Genomic DNA, 12,015 nt, shown 5'->3' with positions numbered 1-12,015 from the left:
ACAGAGCTACCCTCATAGTATCCAGGGGAGGACTGGATGAATCATTCTGTAGCTGCGGGCTTTTGAACGTTGATACGGAAGGAAGGCAGCCATCCTGTCGTGCAGCTGTTCCAAGGTAGGTGATTAGAATGGGCCAGAGCTGCTTTACAACCAGCTCCATCATGGAAGGAAGCACAACTTTGAAGGGAAACACGGAAGTCACCGTGTCTGAGCGTAGCTTCAAGAGGCGCTGAAGGATTGTCTGGTCCCAGCAGCTCGAATATTCCTCATCTCGTGCGTAGAGGATCTGCCTCCTCAAAGAAGTGGAATTGGCACTGGAAGGTCACCCCAAGGCAACTCTTTTCAATTCAGTTCCTTTTACTGCACTTACGTGCAACCACCCAAGGACGCTCTCCAATCTTTTCTTTCTTAGGTTGACGAGGGAGGGAGAGCCCCACTCTCATTTCACCACTTCTTTGCTGCTGCTGATCAGGACAGCCTCCAGGGTGACGCCATCATTAAACTAAGTGCCCTGCCCAAGTACGGCTGCATCGAGAACACGGGGACAGGTAACAGCAGTAGATTGGCTCTAGAGTTGTTCCAGACCTGGAGAGAAGGGAGCGTGGAGGTGGGTAACTGTCTGCAGTTAACCTGGATATGGAGAACTAAAGAGGGAATGGAACCATTTCAAAGAAATGGAAGGAGGGAAGGTTTCATTGACTCAACAAAAATTGAGTGTTTCCTGTATGCCAAGCACTGTTTTAAGCACTGGGGATATATCAGTAAACAAAACAGACAGAAACCCCTCCTTTCATGGTGCCTTAGATCCTGGTGGGAGGAGACAGATAAGAAACCTAATAAATGAAAAAACTGTGTAAGACGTCAGGAGGTCAATCAGTGCTATGGGAAAAACTAGAGCAGGGTTAGGGGATTTGGAGTGCCAGCAATGGGGACGCAGGGGCTTGGGGACTGCACTCAGAATTGAGTGTCAAGGAAATAAAATTTTCTGTCCTTTTACTGTGAGGCAGCTGCAGTTTAGCTGAACCGTAGCTTACGTCGCTGCTTTTTCTAAGGATATGACATGAATTGAAATGCATGCTTGTCTCTCTGTGACCCTCTCCTCAACATCCCTCCCTCCCGCTCATCTACCCTGGACCCACTGCCCTTGGTGATTATCACAGAGAAGGGGAGGGGAGAGGGCGGATACCGTCCACAGGTCCACCGAGACCACAATGACTGGCAGTTGAGACAGCTCCCGGCAGGTGACGGTGCTGCTGCCTCCGCAGTGAGATTCCTGAGTGCCAGCGCTTGGCTCTAACTGGTGTGCAGCTAGCAGCTCCCACAGAGAGGCCAGTGGAGGCGTCTGTGACCAACGTGGTGCCTGGGATTTGAGCCTGGTTACCGGAAACTCATTTAGCAGGGGACATGTTTTCCTATAGAAAATCTTGAGTCTTTTCCCCATCTTGCCTTTCAGTGTGTGCTCTTAGATTTGTTTCTTGCTGAGTTAGATTTATCTCAACAAACGTTTATACAGTGGATGTAAAGATGAATAAGACGCAGCCCCTGCCTCGAGTGGGAGACAGATATGAAGACTGATAAATTACAATCATGAAATGCCAGGACAGGGAAAGGAGGAAAGCACTGAGAAAGGACATAGGACAAAACAGTTACTTTTGCCTGTAAAGGCAAGAAAGTCGGAGGAAGCAACATTTGAGTTGGAACTTGAAGTGTCAGTGGGAGTTGCTGTGGGCAGAGGGAAAATGGCATTTCTCACAGAGGGAAGAGCACAAGTAAAGGTGGGGAATCATGAAAGGATGGTTGCCCCCAGCCTTCTCTTCTGTCCAGGTGATTTCTTATTAAGCTTTTTGTTTGTTTGTTTTTTGTTTTTTTTGCGGTACGCGGGCCTCTCACTGCTGTGGCCTCTCCCGTTACAGAGCACAGGCTCCGGACGCGCAGGCTTAGCGGCCGTGGCTCACGGGCCCAGCCGCTCCGCGGCATATGGGATCTTCCCGGACCGGGGCATGAACCTGTGACCCCTGCATCGGCAGGCGGACCCTCAACCACTGCGCCACCAGGAAATCCCTCTTATTAAGCTTTTTTTAACATCGTTTTATGCTAACCTGGAGTACATGTAGAAGTGAAATTTCTGGCAAGCCTCAGCCTCTCTTAAAGTGGTTTGCAGACTTTAATGTGCATAAGACTCACCTGGAGGGCCTGTGCAAACAGTTTCCTGGGCAGCAACCCAAGAGTTCCTGTTTAAGGAGGCTGTTGAGACCCATGCGTTTGCATTTCTCACCAGCTCACAGGTGATGCCATTACTGCTGGTCCACACTTGGAAAACCATTGCTCTACATTAGTATGAACGTGGAAGTAAGGAAAAGACGTTCGGGGGGCAAATAATTGTTCCAAGGCACATTGTATAAGGACTCACCCTTTGCTCCATGGGAGTTCAGAACCAAGTCTGTTTTATACATGTGAAACTAGCTACCTAGATTCAGAATTCAGCTGATCAGAAGAACATCTTTTTAAAAACATTAGAAGAAGTAGCTTTAAGTTCATACCGGCAAGATGGAAGAAACAGAATAATCATATTGTCTGGTATGAAATCTAACAGCATGGATAATCTACATTCCTTTAGTACCAGCACAACCAGGGCAGGGCCCACCTTGATTACCTGTCGGGCATCACCGTGTTCCAGTGCAATGCAGTAATAGATGTTCATGATGATAGCCTGCACACATCAAGAACTATTTAATTTGCACATAGTATATTCTGTTTAAGAAGGCAAGGAAGAACATTAATGAGAGAGATTTATGTGAATAAATAGAAGGACTTCCCTGGTGGCGCAGTGGTTGGGAGTCCGCCTGCCGATGCAGAGGACGCAGGTTCGTGCCCCGGTCTGGGAAGATCCCACATGCCGCGGAGCGGCTGGGCCCGTGAGCCATGGCCACTGAGCCTGCGCATCCGGAGCCTGTGCTCCGCAACGGGAGAGGCCACAACAGTGAGAGGCCCGCGTACCGCAAAAAAAACAAAAAAAAACAAAAAAAAAAAAAAAAAAAAATAAAAATATATATATATATATATGTATATGTATATATAAAAATAGAAGGTGCTGTTTTAAAAATTGAAAGGACGGTGCTTAAAGCTTCAGTGGCAGATTCACTTGTTGAACAGCTTGTTTTCTAAGACAGAAAGTAAGTCATTATTCTATTCAAGTATATTTTTAGGCACTGTTTACTTAGGCTATTTTTGACCCAAATAAAGATACTATATTTATTATATTTATAGTGATCAAAGGAAAGAGAAAATAAAATTTGAAGGAATTATAGCAATTCCTTTTGGAAACCCTGAACTGTATGCCCTAGGGATTATCAGGTCACTGGTCACTTAGAGCCCTCTATTCTTCTGGTGTCAAGAGGAATCATATCTGAGGGGTAAAATTTAAGAAAATTCATGTCATTGAAAAAAATAATATTTGTCTTGAATTCTTATTTCAAAGAAATTATAAATGAAACATTTTCATTCCTAGTCTTTACATTGGGAGGTAAACGAAAAATGACCCTGTCTGCAATCTAGGAAGTCAATGGCCTTTTAATATATGACCTAATCTTTGCAAAGGACCATGAAGGAGGGAAAGAGAAAGGCTTATCGCTTTCAGATCTTCTATCTACACTTTTCTTTGTTGATGTATATCCAGGGAGTGTTTGAAGACACAGGGGTTTCTTTTTTCTTCTCTCTTTGGAAGAAAATGTAACAATTTAAAATCAATCAATTACAGAGACTTAGACCAAGTAAGAGACAAGTCACCCATCATTTAGACAGCGCTTACTCTTCCCCTTGGCCTTTGGGGTTGGGATGAAAAGAAGAGGTAACCAGAGCCAGCACTTTCTATGGAGCTCTGAATGGTACTTGAGCATCTCAGTACCTGAACTTCACCAGAGCTCTGGATGGTCCTTGAGCATCACAGTAGCCCTGGTGTACCATCCCAGGGGCTGAGCACTAGCCCATGCAGAGGTTTCCTTAAGGAACTGAATAGTCAAATGAAAACATGCTTAAGGAGATATTTCTTAGATAAAAAGGTATGCAGTTAACTTTTTCTTGTGTAAAGAAAGAAGGTTCCTCTTGCAGAGTGGTTTTGAAATTGACTAAAGCTTAAGGTAAAACCTTTACTATTGTATCAATACTTGTCCCATGACTTATTTTATCAAATATTTCTAACAAAACAACCACTGATTCTATGCTGTATGAAATAATAACATTCACAGTGCTTTCATACATGTTATCTTATTTGATTCCGACGTGTAGATGAAAACACTCTCCCACCTTTATTCTCAAACATATTTTCCTCTTCTGTTGATAGTGCTGTCAGGCTTTCTGGTTCAGCCCAGGAAGCAGGAATTGATGGATCAAGGTAAAAGTTCCCTCTTGCTGTTGATGCAGGTGATCGATTTGGCCCTGGAACTACCAGTGACCTAGAAGCATCATTCCCTCTTCAAGATGTCCTGGAAAACTACATTTACTACTTTCAGAGTGTTCATGAAAGCATTGAGCCAACCCATGATATTTTCAGTTTTTATGTAAGTGATGGAAACAGTCGATCAGAAATCCACAGCATCAACATCACCATCGAGGTAAAGACTTTGGAAGTTGGATAAGTTGGGCCTTTGACCACAGTATCACACCATTAGATAGCTTTATGTGAACTCAAAAGCAAAGCAGATTGGGTTTGACCTTGAGCTTTAGAGGTCAGTTTTTAAAATATAACCCTGACCTTTAGGAAACTTGTAGAATTAAGGCTGGCATTTGGGGATGGTCTGACTTGGAAATCAGAATTTCCATTCTGTTCTGTGTGAAAACAGTTTGTGAGGGTCAGACAGAGCAACCTTGCCAGTCTCATATTAGGTGAAAAATAACATATGCTTATTTTTCCCTGAAATTATTGTATGTGGTTCTATGTACATACTTGCCTTTTCTTATATTTTTTAGTGCATTTATTCATTACACTGTAACGTGAAAGAAATGTGTTTCTCATTGCTGTGTTTATTCTCATTTGAGCAACTACATAGGCTTGCTCTGTCACCCCAGGGAGAGAGATAAAAGATAAAAATCAGAATGGAATGCCCTCTGCCTTGAGAAAATAAAACAGGGCACTCTCGGCGCCCTTCAGGGACAGTGGTTGAGGGGTGCTGGCACGAGGATGGGGGGGTCAAGGAGATATCTTTAGACACCCACAGTTTCAAATATGTGTCCTCCTACAGGTACTGTGCCATGCTTAGGCTTCTAAGACTGTTCTGATTTCAAATAATGTGCCCTTTTATCCCCCAAATATGCTTGTCTAACCACATGCCTGTATTTTTGGTCTGGAAAATGTCATCCTTGTACCTATGGAAAATACCTGAGAAGATTTCTGTAGCATGTCCATCAGTGTCTTTTCAAGGGGATATTTGGTTTGTGTGACCTGCTCGCCTTTCAACCTAACCATTTTGAGTGGGAATTAAAGATGGTGACATATTAGATACAAACTACTATGCATAAAATAAACACCAAGGACCTACTGTATAGCACAGGGAACTATATCCAATATCTCATAATGATCTATAATGGAAAATAATCTGAAAAAATATATCTATATAACTGAACCTCTTTGCTGTATACCTGAAACTAACACAACTATATTTCAATAATAATAATAACAATAAAAGACAGTGACACGTTACATGCTATTTCGGTAGTAAAGTTAATGTGGTGGTGTTACTTTCTCTGAATAATGCATGTTATTTTTTTCTTCTTAAACCAGTATCTGTGTGAGACCTAATATTTTATGCTTTAATCAGAGGAAGAATGACGAGCCTCCCAGAATGACCTTGCGGCCCCTTGGCGTGCAGCTGAGCTCGGGAGTGGTGATAAGCAATTCTTCTTTGAGCCTGCAGGACCTGGACACTCCAGATAACGAGCTGATTTTTGTATTGACAAAAAAGCCTGGCCATGGTAGGACACAACTGCTATGGGAAGCTTCTTAATTGAGGTGCCCAACGGGTTATTAGAATAAACACATAGATTTCAGCCGATCATTCCTCTGCCTTGCTGGTGTGTAGTCCGTTCTTTGCATCAAAGTATAATCAAATTCACAGCTAGCTAATGTTCTTTGGGGTCACAGTAGACTCTGGTTGCTCTGAAAGCCTGAATCCTGGGTAATTGGTGTCTCTGAAATTCAATTTCAGCTGTTTTCTTGCTTTCTTATGTAACCTTAGGCAAAATAAGTTTTCAGAATCTGCACATCCTCTTCTCAGAGTAGGCATCATTGCTTGATCATCCTGGGCCATTGCATGCAAGGAACAGCATAGCAGCCTTGAAATTAATCACAAAAGGTGTTCACTTCAGGTTAGAGGCGTGGTAGACGTCTTTATGAGCTTGTTCCTTTTGCAAAGAAAGCACTTTTCCTGATTAAACCAGAAGTTTAGAAAACCACCATGGGACTCTTATACGTACTTCTTTTCTAAGTGCCATCCCCCTAGTATTAGCTAAAGCTCTGCAACTTTCTTCTCCCAAGTGGTATCTTACTCCACCCTAATGGCTATTGGCCTTTTGAAGATGAAACTGTTGTTGATGGAGAGCTGGCAGGGGAGGTTGTTGGTCATTGCATTTTAGCTTGCCTTCATCCACTTTCACTTTCTTTAATGAAGCACTTTAACTGCCCCTTTGTGGCGCACATGACCTTGAAAACAGAAAAATATGCCTCAGCCCAAAGATGCTTAGTGTCTTTCTGAATTTAAAAGGAATTTAAAACGTATTCCTCTCTCCCACCCCAGATGCCCCAGGCGGAAGGCAGCAAGTGGAGAGTGCTATTTTCACCTTGCAGAAGGTGAAAATATGGTTTAGATAACGAAGTGAGTTTGAATTCATGGAGAGAGACTTGATTCCTAAGCCACCATATTACTGTATCCATCTGTGTCTCCTTAAGAGGTTTTTAACCAGGAAAAGCAGAACTTCGTCTTCTTTATTTGGAGATGAGGCCATAGAGCAGCACCCTGTACTTCTATGTAAAATGCTGATTTGTTGGTCATTTATTTATGTGCCACCATGAGCCTCTGAGGGGCTTGGCATTCTACCCAGGCTCAAGCAGTTGACAAAATCATGCAGTGTTTTGGTGCCATATGTACTCTACCATTGTTTGTTTGTTTCTTTCTTTTTTTCGCTTCCTTCCTAGGTCATCTGCTCCGGAGGCAAACTGCTTCTGAGCCTCTGGAGAATGGGAGGGTTTTGGTCCAGGGCTCCTCCTTCACCTACCAGGATATCCTGGCCGGGCTGGTTGGGTACATGCCTGGTGGTCCTGGTGTGGCAGTGGATGAGTTCCGGTTCTCCCTCACTGATGGACTCCACACAGACACAGGGAGGATGGAGATATACATAGAGCTGCCTACAGGCGACACCCCCAACTTGGCTGTAAACCAAGGCCTCCAGCTGTCAGCAGGTACCACAGGGATGGAAGAGAGTGGCTGTGGTTTCTTCTTTGTTGGTGGCAGTACTTCCTTCCATATCAGCTCAGCTCTGTGGGAGGATCTTGAACTGGGTGTGCAGAATCTGGGGAGACTAGTGTTGGGGAGAACTGTTTGTTTGGGGACACTAAGAGTTGTGAATGACAAATGTGAAACCTCTGAAGTTCTTTGGACCTCTGTCTGTGAATTTGAGAAAAGATTGAGAAGAGCTTATAGTATTCCCAAGGTCCACAGAAATCTTCAACTATGCAACTACTCGTAGGCCCAGGTCTCTTAGAACATTGCTACTACCCAACCCCATGGAAACAAACAACAAGATCTAGCAGGATTTTCAAGATGCTTATTTAAAAAAAAAAAAAAAAAGGCATGGAGGGGCAATTGGGAAGTCATCATGCACCAAGAGAGATTATGTAAATAATTGAGAACCATTAGATATGGTGTTCTAGGGTCTAATGTTCACAATTTTACTTATGGATAAGCAACACTGAAGGACCTGTGACACATGTCAGTCTTGGAGTCAGTTTGCAGTAGAGAGTTACTTAGAGAGTGGGCTTTTTTCCACAGAGCATCTGTGTCCCACTGGAGTTCCGTTTGCTTGTTTATTCTTAGTTTCATATGTATTTTGTAGTGAAAAATATATGGTATAATGGTATTTGGAGATTCCCAAAGGTCTCAAGTATTAGCTCTGGGACTTAACTTTGCCCTATTTACAAGCTAATAAGTTATCCTTTTACTGTTTCATGGATGCTGGTAGAAGACACGAGATTCCTTGGTCAGAGACAAAGTACTTTGTGACAGCACAGCAGGCAGCATTGCCAAGAGCAATTTTGCATCTATTCGCAATGCCCTCCAAGTCCCATGGGGGTGATGCAGAGGGCCCAGATGAATACCTCTGTGTGCAGTGTAATGCATTACAGAAGAGGAGCACTGAGCTTGGGGAGCTCCCCATGTTACAGTAGCGATAAGCAAGCCTGATCTTTGTCCCAGAGGAAGATGTCACCTCATCCCTCAGGGTTACTCGCTGAGAATGGCCTGATAATGAGTGGTCAGGCCCTGCATTCTTGGCGTTACCCAGCAAGAACATGCAGGGACACTCAGGGCCCATGGTGGGTTGCCACTCCAAACACTAGGATGTATTACACATGAGTGACTAGGACCTACTTTATCAGAATTTACTATTTTTAATGTGAGAAAATGGCTGGAGAGGAAAGCGAGGGGGAAGACCCTGAGAAGACGTGTTTTCCAGGAGACAGTGCCTTGTCTCCAGTACCCAACACCTGTGCAAGCCTTCCAGGGCCCAGCGCTCGGGTCTCCCTGCTCTGTAACCCTCACCATATATTCTGTCTTGAGGAACAATGATCCTGACTATTCAGTCTGAGAGGGCAACAGATATGTTTGTGAGTTTATGTAAAGCTGTTTTTTTATGATTTGGTGATCCTTAAGTAAATAAATTAGGTCCAAGCAGGTTTCATCATGGGTCTGGGAATCCTTTATATCATAGAACTAGGAGTTATTACATAGATCTAGACACTAACTGAAAGGTCACGGGCATAGGGCAAGTACAGGTAGAGAGTGAAAGTGGATCAGAAGAGAAAAGGGGCTCAGATCTAAACTCAAGGGGTGATTAGCAAATTGGGAAGTCGGGACTATTCACTTATGGAAATTAAACTTTATTCAGCTGGAAACAGAAGGGCAGGCAGCTGACACTTCCTTAGACCAGGGAGTGTGTGTTAACTTAGTCTCCAGTCTCCTAAAATCATTTGACATCCTATTCAAAAGCAGTGATGGGGAATGACCTAATCTATCCCATTCTCTTCCAGGGTCCGTAGCACCCATCACAGAACAGCACTTGAAAGTGACAGATACTGACTCAGGTGACCATCAGATGATGTACATCTTGAAGGAAGATCCTGGTGCAGGGCGCCTGCAGTTGGTAAAGCATGATAGCCTGGAGCAAATCTCCGTTAAAGGCCCTGTCCAAAGTTTCACCCAGGCTGACATCAGCCAAGGTCAGCTGCTTCTCTTCTGCCAACCCAGACTTCCAGAAACTCCACCCCCAGTAGTCACATGGGAGATAAATGCCTGGTAGCCTATGGCAGCAAACTGAGCACTTTTGTTTTGAATTAAGAGCTGAGTTATAGCTTCATTTATTCTTTCTTGTCTCCTCAATTTTTTTGGTTTTGCAAAAAAACTCTCCTTCTTGGCTAAGATGTGTTCATGCTTTGACATAGCATTGATGAAATTGGGGGCTATTATAGACGAAAAAATCATTTTGACTTGCTATGATGCTAAAAATGTGTGTGAGAGAGAGAGGAAAAAGAAGTGAATTGGGATGGATTAAGGTGAAAATTATGCCTGCCTGAGGGGAACAATTTATATCTCTTTCCAGCTCCCCAAAGAGCACAAGTTAATGAACTAAGCAAAATGGAAGGGCATAAATTGGAGCTGCCTGAGGGAGATTACATAGCTCATCCCTCATCCCATAGCTCCAGGAAATTACATTTCCTCATCCCATAGCTCCAGGAAATGCTGATGTAATGTAAAAGCATAAATTTTAAATGCTACATAGTTACTGTACAGTGCTTTCAGGGGTAAGAAAGGAAAGAAAGTTACATATTTGGGAGGAAAGTAATCCAACGTCATGTAATGATGTGCAGTTCCATTTAGAGGTGGAAATGTGTCCCCCTAGGAGCAGAAGGTCCCGTCTGCCCTAACGCCCAAAACTGATAGCAGCCAAAATCTCATTAGACATGTTTAGTGAAGGGAGTGGAATAAGTCCTTAATTTTTCCATGCCTCAGTGTCCCTTTTTAGAATATGAGAGCAGCACCTCTCCCTAGATGTTTGGCTATCTTTTCATTGCTAGGTATTTATAAGTGATGCTGTGGGTTAACAAAAATGTAATATATTGCATTTTTCCCTTTGGATCCATTTGACTTCTAGGTAGAGTTTATTTATTTTGTTCATCTATTTCTTTGTTGGTTGGTTATATCTGGTGTCTTTCCTATAATGAATTAAGGCTGTACTGGGAAATGGGAGTGACAGCTTCTGGGAGAATGTGGGCTGCAGCTCTCTGTCCTCTTGCCCTGTGACATGGATATTTAACAGGGTCACACCAGTGACGTGGGTCCGGTCAGTGCACATTTTCCACGTGGGCAGTTTTGCTGATCTAGTTATTCATGAGACTTCTTTAGAGTCTTCCACAGACGCCAAGCCTCAACTGTAAGCAATGCTACTTGCTACTTAGGATGGTTTTATCATGATGGAGTCATTGATGACGAGGGAGTTGCTAGTAGGAGATGAAAGGGAGGAAATGAAAATATTAGATTAAAATGTCAAAAGCAATGTCTAAGTGAGAAGGGGTTAATTGATTCACTGGTGTGAATACCAACTGAATTCTCACCTGACATTTCAGAAATAAGGGCAGAAAACACTAATAGCAAATTTTGATTTTCTTGTCCTTGTTACAGGCCACGTAGAATACAGTCATGGAAAAGGAGAATCTGGTGGGAGCTTTGCTTTTAAATTTGATGTGGTTGATGGAGAAGGCAACAAATTGATCGGCCAGTCATTTTCCATCAGTGTTTTGGGTAAGGGGGCACTGGGTTTCTAAAAGTCCTCCAGCAGTTCTGAGGTCATATGGCGCACACTGTGCTCACCTTGAGGCTTGAGCCTTTCCTTTAGGTGCTCGTGTGGAAATCTGGAATCATATCCTGTCTGTTGTGCGAAGCCGTGGCTCCTTGATACGCTCTCTGAGGGACGGGCCTGGAGACTATTCTGATCTTACCCCTGGACACCAGGCCCAGAATTGAAGAAAGGAGGCTAAAAATGATCCCGTTTCAAATCACTCTTTCTGATATTTTCAGAAGACAAATCCCCACCAGTCATCACCACCAATAAAGGGCTGGTCTTGGATGAAAACTCGATGAAGAAAATCACCACTCTGCAGCTCTCTGCCACTGACCAGGAGACGGAGCCTGCAGAACTGATCTACAGAATCACCAGAGCGCCCCAGCTGGGCCACCTGGAACACACAGCATCACCAGGTAAGCCCATCATCTCTGACTTCATCAAACCAAAAGCTGGGATTTAGGAAGTGCTGGGGGCAGCCACACTACGTGTACACACTCACCTTGAATCTGCCTTTGTTAGTATTTACTTTTGGCATCACTAGTTCTGACCATTATATACTGCCTTGCATTATACTTAGAACAAAGTATGCTCAATAATTGCTTACTGGAAGTTGAATTAAAAATTACCATTTGATATAAACAGTCTTGGCTCCATAACTAGAATTCAGCAAATAGCAAGTGAGCATGCGTGTTGAGTAAGACCTTGGTTTAGCTGCTACAGAGGAAAAAAAAAAAAGATAAATAAGATATAACCACAACCTTTAGAGTCCTCTATTGGATAAGATAAGGAACCTCTGCATATAATCATACACAAGGGAAGAAGATAGCAGGTATTTTAAGAACTGTATAAACCTGCTATCATAGGAGTTCAAAAGTGAAAGAGGCTGCATCGGGTGTGAAGGTGCAAAGA

The 12,015-nt window shown here is 43.3% G+C and overlaps 1 protein-coding gene across 1 annotated transcript in view; it reads left to right on the top strand.

Moving 5' to 3' along the window:
* FRAS1 (Fraser extracellular matrix complex subunit 1) overlaps nucleotides 1-12,015 on the top strand; it is a 463,438-nt gene that overhangs the window by 367,393 nt on the left and 84,030 nt on the right. Inside the window, exons 41-47 of the mRNA XM_029235334.1 lie at nucleotides 413-548; nucleotides 4,420-4,610; nucleotides 5,814-5,967; nucleotides 7,187-7,450; nucleotides 9,296-9,484; nucleotides 10,944-11,063; nucleotides 11,340-11,519. Of these exons, the coding sequence (XP_029091167.1) occupies nucleotides 413-548; nucleotides 4,420-4,610; nucleotides 5,814-5,967; nucleotides 7,187-7,450; nucleotides 9,296-9,484; nucleotides 10,944-11,063; nucleotides 11,340-11,519 (1,234 nt within the window). The remainder of the gene's footprint in view (nucleotides 1-412; nucleotides 549-4,419; nucleotides 4,611-5,813; nucleotides 5,968-7,186; nucleotides 7,451-9,295; nucleotides 9,485-10,943; nucleotides 11,064-11,339; nucleotides 11,520-12,015) is intronic.

This window comes from Monodon monoceros, unplaced genomic scaffold (genome assembly GCF_005190385.1).
Source record: "Monodon monoceros isolate NGI ecotype Baffin Bay Population unplaced genomic scaffold, NGI_Narwhal_1 Super_Scaffold_20, whole genome shotgun sequence".
Classification (NCBI taxonomy): Eukaryota; Metazoa; Chordata; class Mammalia; order Artiodactyla; family Monodontidae; genus Monodon; species Monodon monoceros.
Note: the sequence above shows the minus strand (reverse complement) of the source record. Positions and strands in the feature narration are given on the sequence as shown.